Raw genomic sequence first — 15,548 nt, forward strand, 5'->3', positions numbered from 1 at the left:
ACTGTTTACTAGCGGTCTTCCACATACAGTCGGATAAGGCTTGGTGGAAAATGTGGAAGCGTTGCAAAACTCGTCAATCTTGCTCCAAGCTTTTTCTTTCTCAGCTCTTTTCCCATTTATGAAGGACTTGGGCCTACTCCTCATCCCCTACCCCTCTGGCTCCTCCCTGTTGCTCCAGCTGTAGGGGCATTTAAGGCTTTATTGATGTCCTAATTAATTTTTTCAAGAGGGAGCTGTAGAAACTTAACGCTTGGTATCCTTTCACGTTGCACTTGTAGCGAGGAGGACAAACGCATTTCTACACACAACGTTAATGTTCAAATGTAATTATTGAGTTTTTGTCTTTGCATGACTTTTTTACGTTATAAAGCAAATGTTGTTACATATTTTCTAACATGGATGACTGGCAGCTATTGATGACATCGAGCTGTAGTAATTTGAAGAGAGTATTTTTCCATAACTCTCCACTTGTAAGGCTAAACTTAGGGGTGGGGAAAAGCCAGAGGGGTAGGGGAAGAATTTGCATTCAGCCATGGTGCACAAACTGCAATTAGTAATTTCTTCTTCATGATCAATTTTAAGAATATTTTTTATGGATAATCAACAATCAATAAGCACTAGATTTGGTTATCCTAAAAAAATCTACTCTTGATCTGATCAGAACCATATATTTTAATAGAAATATGAAAACTATAAAATGAATGAACTCAGTTTCAGTTTGGAATTCTACAAGTTTGCTTCTTCCCAGACCTTTTCAAACAATAAATCAAGCTCTACTTGACTTTAGTTAATGATCACAATATTTAATGAATCTAATGTGAGTTTGTTTTTAAACCAATGCTTTCACTATTTCTGTAATGAGTTTGATAAATCTGTATGATCTTTTTATTGTATTGACTACAATAAATGCTTGACCAAATCAATGGATCGATCAATCAGTCAGTCAGTTGGGTTCATAAAATGTTGCATAGCTACATTTTATGAATCAGTCAGTCAGTTCATAAAATGTTGCATAGCTATGCAAGAATGTGAGAGTGAACACGGAATCCCAAAATTCACATATACAAGCAATAACTGTACATAGACTTTTTATTGAAAGTGGCTAATTCGAAAGTGGCTAATTCTCTTTGGAATAAATTCATTATTTACTTTAATCAGATCACCTCAGCAAGCCTACCTGCTACAGATGATGGTGATTCTTAAACAAATGTTAGTACTTGTTAACTCGTAGGAGTCAGGTGAATCGCCCTGGTGGCTGAATGGTTCCAAATTGTTGTGAAACCCACAATTCCTGCATCTGTTTATCTTTTAACCCACAATTCCCCATTTTCTATGACCTTTTCGTTTTTGGTCTCAAAGCAACTCACAACATTCAAGACACTCAAAACCATTCAACTGCATAACAGTCAGCATAAAACACTTGTGCTATCTAGGCACTTTAATATTGGGAATGGGGTTATCTAGACCCCACTAGACAGTGCGTTAAACCTTTTTTCTTCAATGATTTGTGATCTTCACTGGTGTCCATGGGTTACATGAAATCCTCTCTACCTTTATCCACCTTTGTCATGGTAGGGAGAACATGTCAATGGTCATCTTGATACTATCACAGGATAGCACGAGGGTTAACTGTGCATCAAGTAACGTATCAAACAATAGAAAGAAATGAAGAGCAGCCTGCTCGCCAGAGGAAAGCGTGTTTGAAAGTACGTCTGTTGCTGCACAGTCATATCAGTTACTGGAAACAATGCTGTGTTTTGGGACTTCAAACCATCATATAAAAAAAATAACGTACAGGGACGGGGAAAATGATGTACCACCTGTTACAATCACTGTTAATCGTCTTTGTAAGGTTTAGACCATATTAAAAATACATACAATCAATTGTAATCTTAGATGGCAGATTCTCACACACACACATCTTTGTGGTTACATGCTACTGTAATAATGTTCATGCAAAACAACTTTAAAAGGCTGTGCTTCGAAAAAGAGCATAAGCTGCAGCGACGACACAACCTGTGACCTTCAACAGCCACCGTGGTGTTGAGGGAGCCTCAGATGAGTGTGTAGGTGAGGTACCTCTCTGCGCAGAATGCAGTGAACCATGACGATAACGAAGCCTTCCAGCGAGTCAAAGACGGCGAAAAGGATCTGGAAGAGCGCAGAGCGTCTGTCGGTGATGGCCAGGACGGCCGACATCCACGTGAGAGCCAAGAGCGGCAGCACCACGCAAGAGCTCCACAGCGACGCCCTGCAGGACAGCAATGGACCCCGATCAGCGCCTGCATGTTTTCATTCATGATCAATAGATACATGCATAATAACACTTTAGGCTTGTCCTTTGCTATATTGATGGTTTTACATACAATAATTCCAAATAATCAAGTGTCTCTCTTTATTGTTACTGTAAATAAATGATCTTCTCCTGCTTCTCTTTATCAATAGCATACTGTCAACATTTGCAAACTCTGCACATGCAGAGCTGCATCACAAGAAGAAAGTCTGTTACTAACACAAACATGCATCCATTGTCTTCAGATATATATGCTTACATTTCACATATATGACATGCATGTATGTATGCATTTAAGATGGTTTAGTCAGCACAGAGGATCTAGTGGCACAGGAAAGAGGGGGGGGGGGGGGGGGGGGGCAGTGGGGGGAAATAATAAACCAAAGAAGGCAGACAAACAGAGGAAGCTGATGACAGGAGGACAGACAGAGAGAGTCTGAAGAAGACCAGTCAATGCTGCTGCTCCGATCTGCTTCTCTCATAGGCTTTCCCGAATGTCTCCGTAATTTAAGCGAAATGAGCACATTAAGCTCCAACTACAGAAATCTACAGCTGCCAAACATCCTCACGTATTCATCGAGGCACATTCAGCCTAAATGATCCTTCTAAAATAACAGTCGTATGTTCAAATAAGCAAAGTGATGTCCATTTTGGAATTAACAAGAGAAAAACCCATGATGCAGTTCTTTCAGAAGGAACGCCCACATGCCCTTATTTACCACTTTTATCTAATGTTCTTGTCATGAGTGTTGAAAAAGATTTCTAGAACTAAAAAGTGAATGCGTCCCTAGATTCACACAATATGACGGGATTCTCCACATATAACCCACCCTTTGGGAGGGTGCCGAGCTGCTGTCCTAAGCTGCGTTTCCATTGACTATAAAATAGCTCAAATTGGATTTGCGATAATAAATTCTCCTAACGGAAGCACGACAATTTCGTAATAATTGGAATTTATCAAAAGACGTTTTTTGCGCTTGGAGGAGGTGTTTTTTAGGGCGTATTGAAATGGAAATTTTTAGGAAAACCGCAACTGAAACACTTCGAATTAAATGAGTCACGTGACCAACAACCGGATACCATTGGCTGCCTTGGGCGATGCACAGCGGGCGCCACAAGACGTCCCACAGCATCACATAACTTATCAAAAGTTGAGCGTCTCATGCGGAATCCATGGATCCATAGATCCATAGATCCACAATGTAAAACCACCATTTCCCAAAATGGCTTCATCCGTAGCCACTCCCACTTGTAAGGAGCTTGCTGCTCTATGGCCTGAAGAAAACAATAATGGTGACCGCTAAAGCCTCAATGTCTCTGCTGTAAATCAAAGTATTGTTTACATCCATCTCCATTTTTTAGAATGACTTATCATGTAAGTTATTTTGAGTTTATTTGCATAGGAAACAGTGTAACTGTAAAATTGTGTTTTTTTTCAACATTTCTATAATTTTTCGCACATATGTCATGGAAACGCAGCTACAGACTAAACTAAACTAAACTAAACTAAACTAAACTAAACTAAACTAAACTAAACTGTTTTCTAGATATAATCCCCGCCCCCACCCCTAGTCCAATCTTAATGTCAAGGAATCACTAAACTGCACACACCAGGATTTTAATCACCAGCATAAAGAAAGTCTGCTAGGAAACAACAGAACTTCCTATTTTACCACAAAACTATTACAAACGTTTAAAACAATTTTATATATCCTTCACTCTTACACGTCTTCACAACACTGACATAAAAATTCAAACTGTTGCTAACAAATATTCACTTCTGACCTCAGTCTAGCTTCCTTTACTCTTTCACATGACTTAATTGTGTCTCCTCAGTTTTATTCCTCTGTAGTTTTTCTCCCTTCTGCCTAAAGATGAAACCAGAACATGTCTCCTCTGTTCCCCCTCTTCCTCTTTGTTCAACAGTCAGAAACTCTTCTGTCACCTTCTAAACTCTTCCATGTCTCCACAGGTCTGGAAAGAGGACCAGCTGCTTTTTCCCTCTTCATCATCTTTGTAGTCTACCTCACATCATCCTAACTGATCTTTGCTACCTCTTGCTCCACAACAGCCTCCTCATTTAATTTGTGATCTTTATCATGTTATTCTTTCATCAGATTGTCAAAGTTCCTCTTTTATTCCTTCATCACAACCTGTCAACACATTTTCATCTATGTCTTTATCCTCCTAACTTACTGTTTATCCTTTCATCTCTGTTTCTCTGCCTCACCCGTACAGATCCACCTCTTGGTGTCCAAGTCCAGACCTTTGGCACCTCCCTCCCCTCCCTTTACCTCTGAACACACTCCTGAACCTCTTCATTCCACCACCAAGTCTCCTGATCTGCTCTCTTCCTTCCAGCAGAACCATCAGGTATCTTCTCCTCTCAGTCTCTGATCACTATAGAAGCTGTTCAATCATCTGGAAGAACCTCCTGATCTCCTCTTTCATCTCCTCCCTCAAGTCCATCTCCTTCCAACTTCCACCTCTTCTGCTCTGCCCTTGTCCTCTTCATCTTCTTCACCACCAGAGTCATCCTCACACCACCATTCACTGCTGTCTGTCTACATTCTCCCCACAGCTAATCCAGTCTGCAAGTTCAGTTCCTCATTTTTAGGACTGATTTGGTTTTGGTTTTTATGTTGGCTGTCCTTCCTGACCCGACCCTCCTCATTTACCTGAACTTGGGACTGGCACACGAAAGCTCTGGATTGTGCCCCCCTGTCGGGGAATTCTGCTTAGGTCTAAAATACTAAATCAAAAAAAGAACCTAAATCCTAATATACATTTTTTTTAACTATATTTTTAGTTTAAGTTTCCAAGAGACACAAAAACAGAATAATTCAGTTGTTAAGAGAATGTTGAGAATTTATAATTGATTGGATTTTTTGATAAAATAAACTATACATTTTAAATTGATGAGTTAATATATATTTATATATTTTTAAGTATAAATAGCAAAAGTGTTATTTGTCCGTCATGCTGTGACTAAACGGGATGAGAGTTACCACAGGAAGGGCCATAATATGTGCCACTTAAAATCTTTTATTGAACCCACCATGGCCCTCCCTGACAATTTTCAGGAGGTCCCACATTTGACGGTGTTCAGCTGCACACAGTGAAGCATGATCCTGGTGAGGCACTGTACAGGTTTTTGGCGGATTCAAAGCCGGATTAGTTCTACTCGTTAAAACAAATCGGTAATAATTCAACCAGAGAATGACATTTTGCAGTCTGGCTTCTATTCTCTGCAGTGTGAGTCACACTTGGCAGCAAACAAGCATGGAATCATTATGAAGCATTTTTGCATCATCAAAACTGAATGCTGCGTAGCGCGGCAACATAATACTTAGTGCTAGCTTAGCTCCGATCGGCAGATTTAGCTGGCAGCCTCAGCAGAGGACATCTCTGAAACTCTCTGTGGTCTTTTCATTCTGCTGCCTACAGCAAGAGGCTCACTCAATCAGCCTTCTAATCAAGAGGGCTGATCTGTATTTTTCAACAGTTCTGCTCAGATGTAACGACTTTCTCTTAAGAGAAATAAAATATCAAATAAAACTTTAAGTATTACAAGTTTTGTCAGATTTTGTAATCTTTCTAATACTCCTTCTGTGACAGGATTCATGTTTTTGATGTCCGATCTGACCATCAGAAGAGAGCTCATCTGTCAGGCATAACAAAGATGCTGTTCCACATCATCATAAAGATTGTAGGTGTATTATAATGTTCATTCCTCACAATAAAAAAATGCCAAAGTGGTATTTTGATCCATTCAAGCATTTCTGAGTATTCCTCGAGAACCCTGCTCTGAGCAACAGCCCCTCTCAATCCACGAAACCGAGCAGGTTCCCACATTCATATGTATGAAAGTGAGAACAGCCCCTTCCAATCTGCACTGCCAGCTCCGCCCCCAGGGCTAACCCACTTTCTCTCAGTGGAGCTAGCGGTGATCGGCTAAACGCTTCCCTTTTATATGCACATCCATCAGATATTGTTTTTTTTTGTGGGCGAAAAACAGACATGATGCCAAGGCCGACTCTAGGTTGTCTGTCATGAAAAGGTCGGCACTTACAAGGAATGAAAGGCCTAGCCTCAGAGATCAAATTATCTTACTTCCGGCTAGGAAATAAGCTTGCGAAAATAACTCAGCCTTCATGAAAAAAATGTTTTTTAGTGTGCCAAAGGAAATATGTGGATATAGTTTACTCTGAAAGGCTGAAGAATAGCGTGATATAGCCCTTTAATGCTGAAAGTCAGTTTAGCCTTTTGGCAACAGACAGTCATTACTCCAGTCTGTTCCAGATTGTCTGGACTGAGATCCTGTCTTCAGACTCTGACTGGTAATGTGTTGAACTGTGTCGTGGTTCTTCAGTGTTCCACAGACAACATGGTCCTTCCAGACACCTGTTTTCTAGCCTTTTTTTCTTGAAACTTTGTCCTAAGTTATCAGATTTTACTCCATCTCACTCCTGCAGCTTTATTTAGCCAAAGGCAAGCTTGAATTTTCCACACAGGCCCTCTCCAGATCATTGATACTGATATGGAAGTTCTAGAAGCAGACATCACTGATCACAGTAACATGGAAAAACAGGTGAAAACAGGCACCTGCTGGAGCTTGGTAAGACCTCAAGCCAACACAAAGCCCCCACTTTCCATGCAGGCTGACCACTAGAGGTTGGTTTCAAATTACTCTCACGTTTTTACCTAAAATAAATGTATGTGCAGTTCTGTATAGAAAAGGGGAGGATTATATCTGATGTTTGGATAGAAGCTCAAGCTTGTACCTTTTTAGAAGGGTGTTAATTTTATTGGCAGGAAGCTGGACCCATGGGTGAACCCAAGACAATCCTTTCTTTAATCGCCCCGTCACCAGTTTTCAGAATGTTGTTGAGATTGGTGGAAAAAACTATGTTCAGAGGCTATCTGTCTGCCGTTTTCTAATCAATGGTCAACTCTAACAAGAAAACAGCTGCTTGGCCTCAGATAAAAGCAGTTCAACGATTTAAATCTGAAACTTTCACATTTCTTTCACTGTGACACTTTGTTTTGCCAAATGGTTTTCAGAAAAACCTAAATAAAAAGGACTAACTCTATAGCTGCGTTTCCATCATGTGCGCAAAACTTTATCAAAATTCTAGAAAAACCCAATTTTGCAATTGCACCATTTCTGGTAAATCCTAATTATGTGAATAAACACAAATCAAACTCACACAATAAGTCATTCAAAAACATGACGACGGATACGAACAAGCCTTTCGTTCAAAGTTGATTCTGTTAAAGAACAACAAGGGAGCATTTGGATGACGACACAGCAGTGCCGGGCGGGTGCCGGTCAACTAGACCATTGAGAGCCTTTATATACGTCAATGAGCCAGATACAGAGACGCATGTGAGAAGCCTGTTCAGCAGTATTAGAAAATAAATGTTCAAACAAGTAAACAGTTGAACCCTTTTTCCTGTTTGATAACACAACTAGATATATTCGCATTTCTGCCACAGCCTTAGCGCTCATCATCATCTACCAAAGGAGACGTCGGCGAGCAGTGATGGAGAGCTCCTTACATGTGAGAGGGGCTATGGATGAAGCCGTTTTGGGAAATGGTGGTTGGGGATTTTACAGAGGAGCTGTGGATCCAACAATTCCTCATGACACGCTCAACTTGTGATGAGCTGTGTGATGCTGTGGGATGTCTTGTGGTGTCTGCTGTTTAGGGCTCAAGGCAGCCAATGTTCTCCACTTGTTGGTTATGTGACTAATTTAATTCGAAAAAAGTGTTTGCATTGCAGGTTTGCCCCAAAAACTACCTCCTCCGAGCGTTAAAACCCTTTTTGATAAATGTGTTTAATCGAAATTTACATGTTTTCATCATTTATTAAAGCAAATCCAATTTGCCCAATTTCGTAGTTAATGGAAACGCAGCTACTGTGTGCCTATTAATACACTCTGTGCAAACAGGAATAGCAGAAAAATATTTTTTATTTTCCGAAACACTAGACAGCTATGACATCATATTTAGAGTCAGAACAAACAAAAAAATGTGTCTGTTTTGTTTGATTCCGTGTGTCATTTTACGGATTCATCAGGTCCTATCATTTGACCATCAATGGTAGACACACAGGTCATTCGGGTCACCAACATTTACACCCTTTTTGTTCTTTCCAGCAGTTGTTCTGAGATGATGGTGACACAGCAGCAGCTTCTGCATTCAGGAGGAAAACTGCCTTAGGTCAAAGTTCTAAACCAGGAGAGTCCCATCCCAGTCCTTAAAGGCCACTGTCCGACTTGTGATCCATCAACCCCAGCTTCATATCAGACAAAGATATCTAAAAGCAGGCAGGACAGCAGCCCTTGGAGACTGGGATTGGGTAGCCCTGCTGTAGACAGATTTTAGTGAAACTGAAAGAGGAAACAAGTTAAATAGATCTTTCTGTCAGTTTTCAACCCAACATTTTTCAACATGGTTTCAGCATGTGACATTATTCTGGGGTGTCAAATTTTTTGTGGTCTTGAAGTTGAGTCATGGCAACAGGACGTAAAACTCTATTGGATGAATGGGGAAATACCCCAAGAAAGAAGACTTTAAGTCCATTTGCCATGACTCAACTTTAAGACCACATCACCTGAATAAGAACCTTCATCCACATTTTTTGTCATGTGATCCCTGCCCTGTGCAGTCATGACCAGATTTCATCAAAAGCTAAAAGTGTAAAACAGAAAGTTAAAACAGCGTCTAATTTTTTTATGGGTAGTCAAAAAGCTTTGACCCCACAGAAGAGATGTGGACATTACTGCACCTTATTTTAGACCAAAGTCCTGACTCTCAGCGCATCAGAGGGAAGAATGACAGAGGGAGGAAGGACAGAGAACGGGTCGAGTGTGGAGGGAGGGAGGCATACAGCAGAGGAGAGAACAGAAGCAAGAAAAGTGAAGGTAAAATAATTAGCGGGACTAACATGGCGTTACTGGTAGCTGTAGTGGAAACGTCAGCCGAAGAGATAACCCCGCACTTGGCACATTTGAGCGTCATATTGTACAGTGGCACTGTCATCTGACTGCAAAGTCAAATCAACACGCTGTAACACACAAACAGATACAAAAGCACCAGCACACACACTTACACACCTGAGCTTGTCTCTCTCTCTCTCTCTCTCTCACACACACACACACACACAAACACACGCACAGAGGGTCACAGGGTTCTCGCTCAGTCTCTCTCAGGGCTATGAACGTTTGACGTTTGCTGTGTTGACTTGTTTGTGGCTCACAGGGCAGGGGGGCGGGGCCTGATTACAATTGTTTTTGGAAATTTTCTGCTGGTTTATGTTTCTATTCATAAGTCAGTTTTATGACATAAAAGAACACGCACTCGTCAGTGACCGACCCAACCGAAGATCTGCTTGTTACCCAAACAGCCTCTACTGCAGATGACTTCACAAAGCGAACCGTCTGAATGTGCCTGAAGCTGGTGAAGTCCTTCTGTGCTGGGAGCTGATCACAGACACTGTTGACACAGAAACATCTCAGAACTCCACTCTCACAAATCCAGAGGAACACGTAGGCTCGAGCAGAACACACTGCAGGTCACAGCGTAATCACTGTGTAAGCACTGTCCATGTCGAGGTCAGCTCAATTTACATTTTCTGCACCGGAAATTTCCCTGACAGTTGAAGTGCTCTGACTGAAAAAAACATATTGGACCAATGAAAAGTAAGACCTGTAGCTTCTCTTTTTTTCCCTTGGCAAAGATTTCAAAGCCAACCGGATTCGTTGAATCAATTTCTACCTTATTCTCAGGAGAACAAACTATAGCATTGTTGGTCAATCTCTATGCTAGACAACTGATTGAAGTCTGTGCAGGTTTTCTAAAGAGAAGCACAGACAGCAGCACCACACTGTGGCTTCAGGTTCCATCAGGAGACTCCTTCAACACACTGAGAACAGCAGGACTTCAGAGCTGGACTACTTCTAGATAAGTGAGCTTGTTGATTTTGAGTGGGTGAGTTGCTCCACCTGGGGGGGTGAGGGGCTATGGCTGCACTCGCTGATTGTTGAAAAGACAAAGAACAATGTCCATGTCACACTAGAGTTAATGCAAGCCACCATACAAAGAACAGTGCTGCTGGTCGTGTGTCATGGTTTGAAAGTCAGACAGAGTGTTTGATATTGAATTTTAAAAGCTGCGGTATGCATATGCACAGTCATAGAAGGGGTGATCCAAAAGTTATAAAACAGAATTATTTGCATTAAATACTGTCAAAATAAATCCCTGTTGTTTATTTAACAAGAATAAGATTTTTGTAATTCATTTTTACAGACAAACCACGCCTACTTTAATCAAATACAAGATAACTAATACATAATATGATTTGAACATTACTTTACTATGTAATTAATATTGAGTTACAAAGCTTTTATTGCATGGAAACATTTAAAATAATATTAACACAACTGGGATCCTGATATGGCACGGTCTGAACAATGGCACCTAAATATAGGATAGAATGATACAAAAAGAGATCTATACTTAAATTAAAAATAAACAAACTACCAAACAGGCTTAAAAATTAAAATTAAAAATCAAAAAGAGTAAAAGTAAAAACCAAAGCTGTTTTTCTTCCTAAAGGTCAATGAATAGAAATGTGCTTGTGAGTTTGGGTTGGCTGAGCTCTTTTACCAGGTATGTTCTGGTACACAGAATCAGAACATTAAATCAAAGCTCTGACTGAATCATCTCCACTTCTAAAAATGATTCCAAACTTTAACAAAATACACAGTTTAGAGATTTAGTTTAAGTGGAAGCAGCCATTTTGAAATGACCAGGAAGAGCTCTTCTGCTGCCCCTAGTGGAATAATAATCCACTACAGGGCAGAAAACATGAACCAAATTCTATACCATGGGGTTTTTAAGAACAGTTTGGATCATGTTGATTAGAAAGGGGTCTCAGAAATGTGTGTATCAAATATGATACGAATGGTTTTATGGGGTTTAGTAAATTCAAAACAATAGTGCAAGTATCATTTGATGTTTTGGCCCTGTTTGACATAAAAATGTGTAAATCTGTAAATGTTTCTATTTGAATATGTCTGCCAATCTATGTTTAAAAAACATTTAAATATATTTGAATATTAGGTATTTTCTCGTCTTATTCCTTCTAGCAGAAAAAGTTGCAACACTTCAAAGTGTGTAAATGCGGCTTTTGCAACACAAAGAACACCAACAAATAAATACATAAAACCTTGGTGCGTGAAAAGATATTTCAAAGCAAAAACAATCTAATGAAATATTATACGACCTTCTGTAAAACAGCGGCGAAAGCAGAGCCGCTGAAAGAATCGATTTTCGTAGCCTCTAGAAAGCCAGATTAAAAATCACATCATGGAAGAAAATTTAATTTCAGGTAAAAGGGCAAGACAGCTGTTTAATGTACGCTGCAGGCAGTGATATTAAAAAGCCATCAACACTTTCTGCTCTACACCATTTTTCAAACTTCAGAGGAGAACAGGTAGGAGGAAATGCACTGAGATTTGAAAATAAAAATCAAACGGACATAAGACAAGGCAATACTTCAGTCAGAAACCTCCATCACATCATAGGAGAACAAATGAAACACAAGATTAAAGATAGAATGATAAAAATCTTTTCAACTGAAAGGTCAAACATTTTATTACTTTTCTCCAAGGACGTATAAACCCACATGCTAGAATCCTTTCACTGCACCAGTATGGGGGTTGACCTGTACGGGTGCTGAGGGTTTTGGGGTTGTCTGAGCCTGTAGAGCAGGGGTCCCCAAATCTAGGCCTCTGTCCTACATGTTTTCTAACCAACCTGCCATTAAAGCACCTTATTGGATAAACACACCTGATCCAGGTAATCAGCAGCAAATAAGGCAGGGCTTCTGGAAAACCAGCAGCACACCGGCTGTCGGGGCCTGGATTTGGGGACCTCTGCTGTAGAGGGTCGTAGAGAGGAGTGCAGGTGCATCTTTCATGCGCTCGTATAGTTTACTTTACGCCACACTCTAGTCATTAGTGTTGTACCCGTGCTGGATCCTTACCGATTGGGCATAAATGCTGCCTGCATGGGTATGTGACTGCCTGTAGGACGTCCACACAGACTAACCTCTAATTGTCAAATTTCCTCCTTTCAGGAAGAAACGAGCGTGCACGTATCACTTGAATACCCCTAACGGGCACCTTGAGCAGTCTGCAAGATTTGGGGAGGGTAGAACAAATTTAAACTACATCCAACGCACATGCGTCTCACCTACTTCACCTTTACGTGTTGCTTAAGTGTTCACTACAACCTGTCGCCCGCAGCATGAAAGTAAAATATTTTCTGCGGGCTACCAGTGTGCCCTATACAGGTTTTACTTTGAACTGAGCATGTTTCTTTTTCCAAAATTGATTACTACTCAATTTTAGGGTGGGATGGCACTCTGCAGTGGGAGAAGCCCCCAAAAAACATGATGCAGGTCCAGCTGCAAGTGACCTTGACAGGTTTCATTGGCACAGCCGGTCATTTCTTTTTCTAGTTAGATGGTCATGGCTGATGGATTTCATGGGTAAAGCTGAGACTGACAAGTCCAAGAAGTTCTAATAACAAACAGCAGTGGGTAGGGCAGGGGGATCTGGAATCAAACATGCTCCCCAGGCCTGGAGTTTGACTTCCATTCATTCATGCATCCATCCTTTCTTACATTCATTCTTTTTTACATTCAATCATCAACAGATAAAATCCAATTGAGGCACCAACTAAACCAAATCAGCAGAGTTGTTGGAATGTTCCAGCACTAAAATCCAAACTAAAGCTGTGCTCTCACCAAACCTGATTCACGCAGCAGGGGCGTGCAGTTGCAATGTTAAGTCAATGTCCAGACGCCATCTTAGACGCACCAGCCGTGATTTGACCGGTGCAGCACGTCCAGAGTTAAAAAATGTGAACTTTGGCTGAGAAGATGCCTCACGTCAACCAATCAGAGTCTAAGTGGGGGGAGTCCAAAACCCACATGGAGGAGAATCTGATAGTTTCCTAAATTTCATTATATTTTTCTTATTTGAATATGGACAATAATACAAAGATCCTCTAATTTTATTCTTATTTTTCCTTCCTCTGACTAATGCGGGACAGCGAGTCATCAAACTGGGTCACAGAGAGACAGAAGTACCGGTGAAAGCGTCGTCACTTATTCACAGCTCCTGCACCGTCCTGGGACTGTCTCTGAATGATGTCATGAACGCAGATATGGAGATGGGATTACCGATGATTTTGTAGAGCTCTTCATAATAAATTAACATGATCTCCCAACATCATCTGTTTCTTCCACACAATGTTTATAAGAGCTATACAGCTATCCGGCTAAAAACATTTAGTATTAGCTCCTCCCACACATGGCTGGAGCATCAAGCTTATAAACATACTTTTGGACAGGCGTCGAGCAGCGAGGCCACCTCGCATCCAAATAAAGGAGGCCGACACAAATTTGACGTGCTGATCCCGTTCGGTGTGAGCACAGCATAAGAGTTTACAGATACAGGGTGTGAGAAGGATGACGGCGTTAAGACTTATTGTCTGAACTTAATCAGGAAGTCATGACTGCCAGGCTGCCTAAAGAATGGAACCCACCCACACAAAAGAATGAAACCCACCCACACAGAAGCTGCACTGTCCAATCATCGCCTAATAAACTGTTCTGGTACTACATTGAAGCTCTTGTGAGGCAACACAGAGGTTATGATGAATAGAGACACGTGTCAAAGTGCATAAACATGCTGACTGATCACAGGAAAGTGTTTGACTCAGTGATATTACAATGAGTCCTAGAATGCCTGGCCCTTCAGAACCTTCATCAAGAACTACACAAAGCTGTTCCACAAGCCATCGTCAGATGTCGGATTTACCAAAATGTTGCTTATTTCTTCACTGCTGTTCTGCAAAGACCTGAACTCCAGTTCCTTTGCACATATTACTAAACTTATATTTTACGTGTACAATAAAAGTACCATTGACATCGGGCATATAAACACTTAAAGTTAAACTATCTCAACCTTTTTAAGTTCTTAAAGAAGATTTCTGTCTTTTGAATGTTAACTAATGAAGGCTGATCACCATAGGATATCAGATCTACAGCACTAATGGATCTATACTGTGAGAAACTTCACAGATTCAGGGCCTCGTTCTCACTCTGCTCTGAAGGATAAAAGACTTAGCCTACTTGTAAAACTGTTCAACTGCACCATTCTAGGTTTCCACCACGGTACAGTTGTGCTATAAGCATTAAAATTGATGAATCGGGGAGGTTAGTAAAAGGAGTTCAACTAGCAAAAATGAAATATAGTTTTTGCAGGACTAGATATTGACTGCAAATGTAAATACTTGGTGACAAAGGCGTAGTCAGAGGGCTGACAGAAGGGGTAAACAGTTCCATCTTCTGTACCAGAGTACTTAGTATCTCTGCCAAGGAACTACTGCTAATGGACTCTCTTGAGTGCAGCTAGTGATGGCAACAAACCCCCTGTTGCATTTGGGCATAGTTTGGTACAGATGGTGTTCTGTGAGCAGAACTTAGTCCAAGATGATGAATGGCTAAGCCATGCAGGTGCTCACAGATTGTCAATGCACATGTGAACCACTGCTTTATTAAGACCAAACCTAAGATTAGGGCAGAATATTGTGAGCTGGCTAACTAGCAAAGACAAGACAAAGCCTCCAAGAAAAACAAAACACTTTGTAACTAAAATCCCTGTATGAGATCTAAAGTTACTCACAAAATCCCCGGTCCAATTTTCTGCAAAAGTGCATGTTCAGAACACAAACCTTTGACTTCTTAATTACAGTTCAGCTTCCCTTTAGGAACCCTTAGGAAACATTTGAGTTCAAATTGAGTTTGTGCAGACAGGCACAGATCTACTCAAACACTGGAGCAGGAGCTGGTTTGCAGACCTGTTACTGAAAAGAGGTTGGATTAACAGTCTGAAAGTCATACGATTCATTTTATCCAACAAAGTGACTCTTCTCAACTAAACCCTAACACTTTGGACTTTTTTTTAAAATGACATTTAAACTATGCCTGAGAAGTTATTACATCACTGATGCATGATGGGTCTTTGTTTTCAGTGTATTCTGACAGACAGGATGCCATGTCCGTCCAGTCGGTTCTATAAACTAGTTTTTCTTGATCCCTGTACGTATTTTGACAATATTACTCACTGCACTTAAATTACTGCTGAGTACACATTTTTTAAAGATTATTTTTA

The 15,548-nt window shown here is 40.6% G+C and overlaps 1 protein-coding gene across 15 annotated transcripts in view; it reads right to left on the bottom strand.

Moving 5' to 3' along the window:
* Window positions 1–15,548, bottom strand: part of adgrb1a (adhesion G protein-coupled receptor B1a) — a 186,660-nt gene that overhangs the window by 14,868 nt on the left and 156,244 nt on the right. For 9 of the 15 annotated variants that reach the window (XM_078933302.1, XM_078933301.1, XM_078933300.1 and 6 more), the window contains one exon: window positions 2,080–2,251. In XM_078933302.1, the coding sequence (XP_078789428.1) occupies window positions 2,080–2,251 (172 nt within the window). Of the gene's footprint in view, window positions 1–2,079; window positions 2,252–9,247; window positions 9,347–15,548 lie in introns of all 15 variants that reach the window. The other 6 variants (XM_023963830.2, XM_023963834.2, XM_023963833.2 and 3 more) reach the window with 1 other exon arrangement.

This window comes from Oryzias latipes, chromosome 16 (genome assembly GCF_053564925.1).
Source record: "Oryzias latipes strain Hd-rR chromosome 16, Olatipes_Hd-rR_3.1".
Taxonomy (NCBI): Eukaryota; Metazoa; Chordata; class Actinopteri; order Beloniformes; family Adrianichthyidae; genus Oryzias; species Oryzias latipes.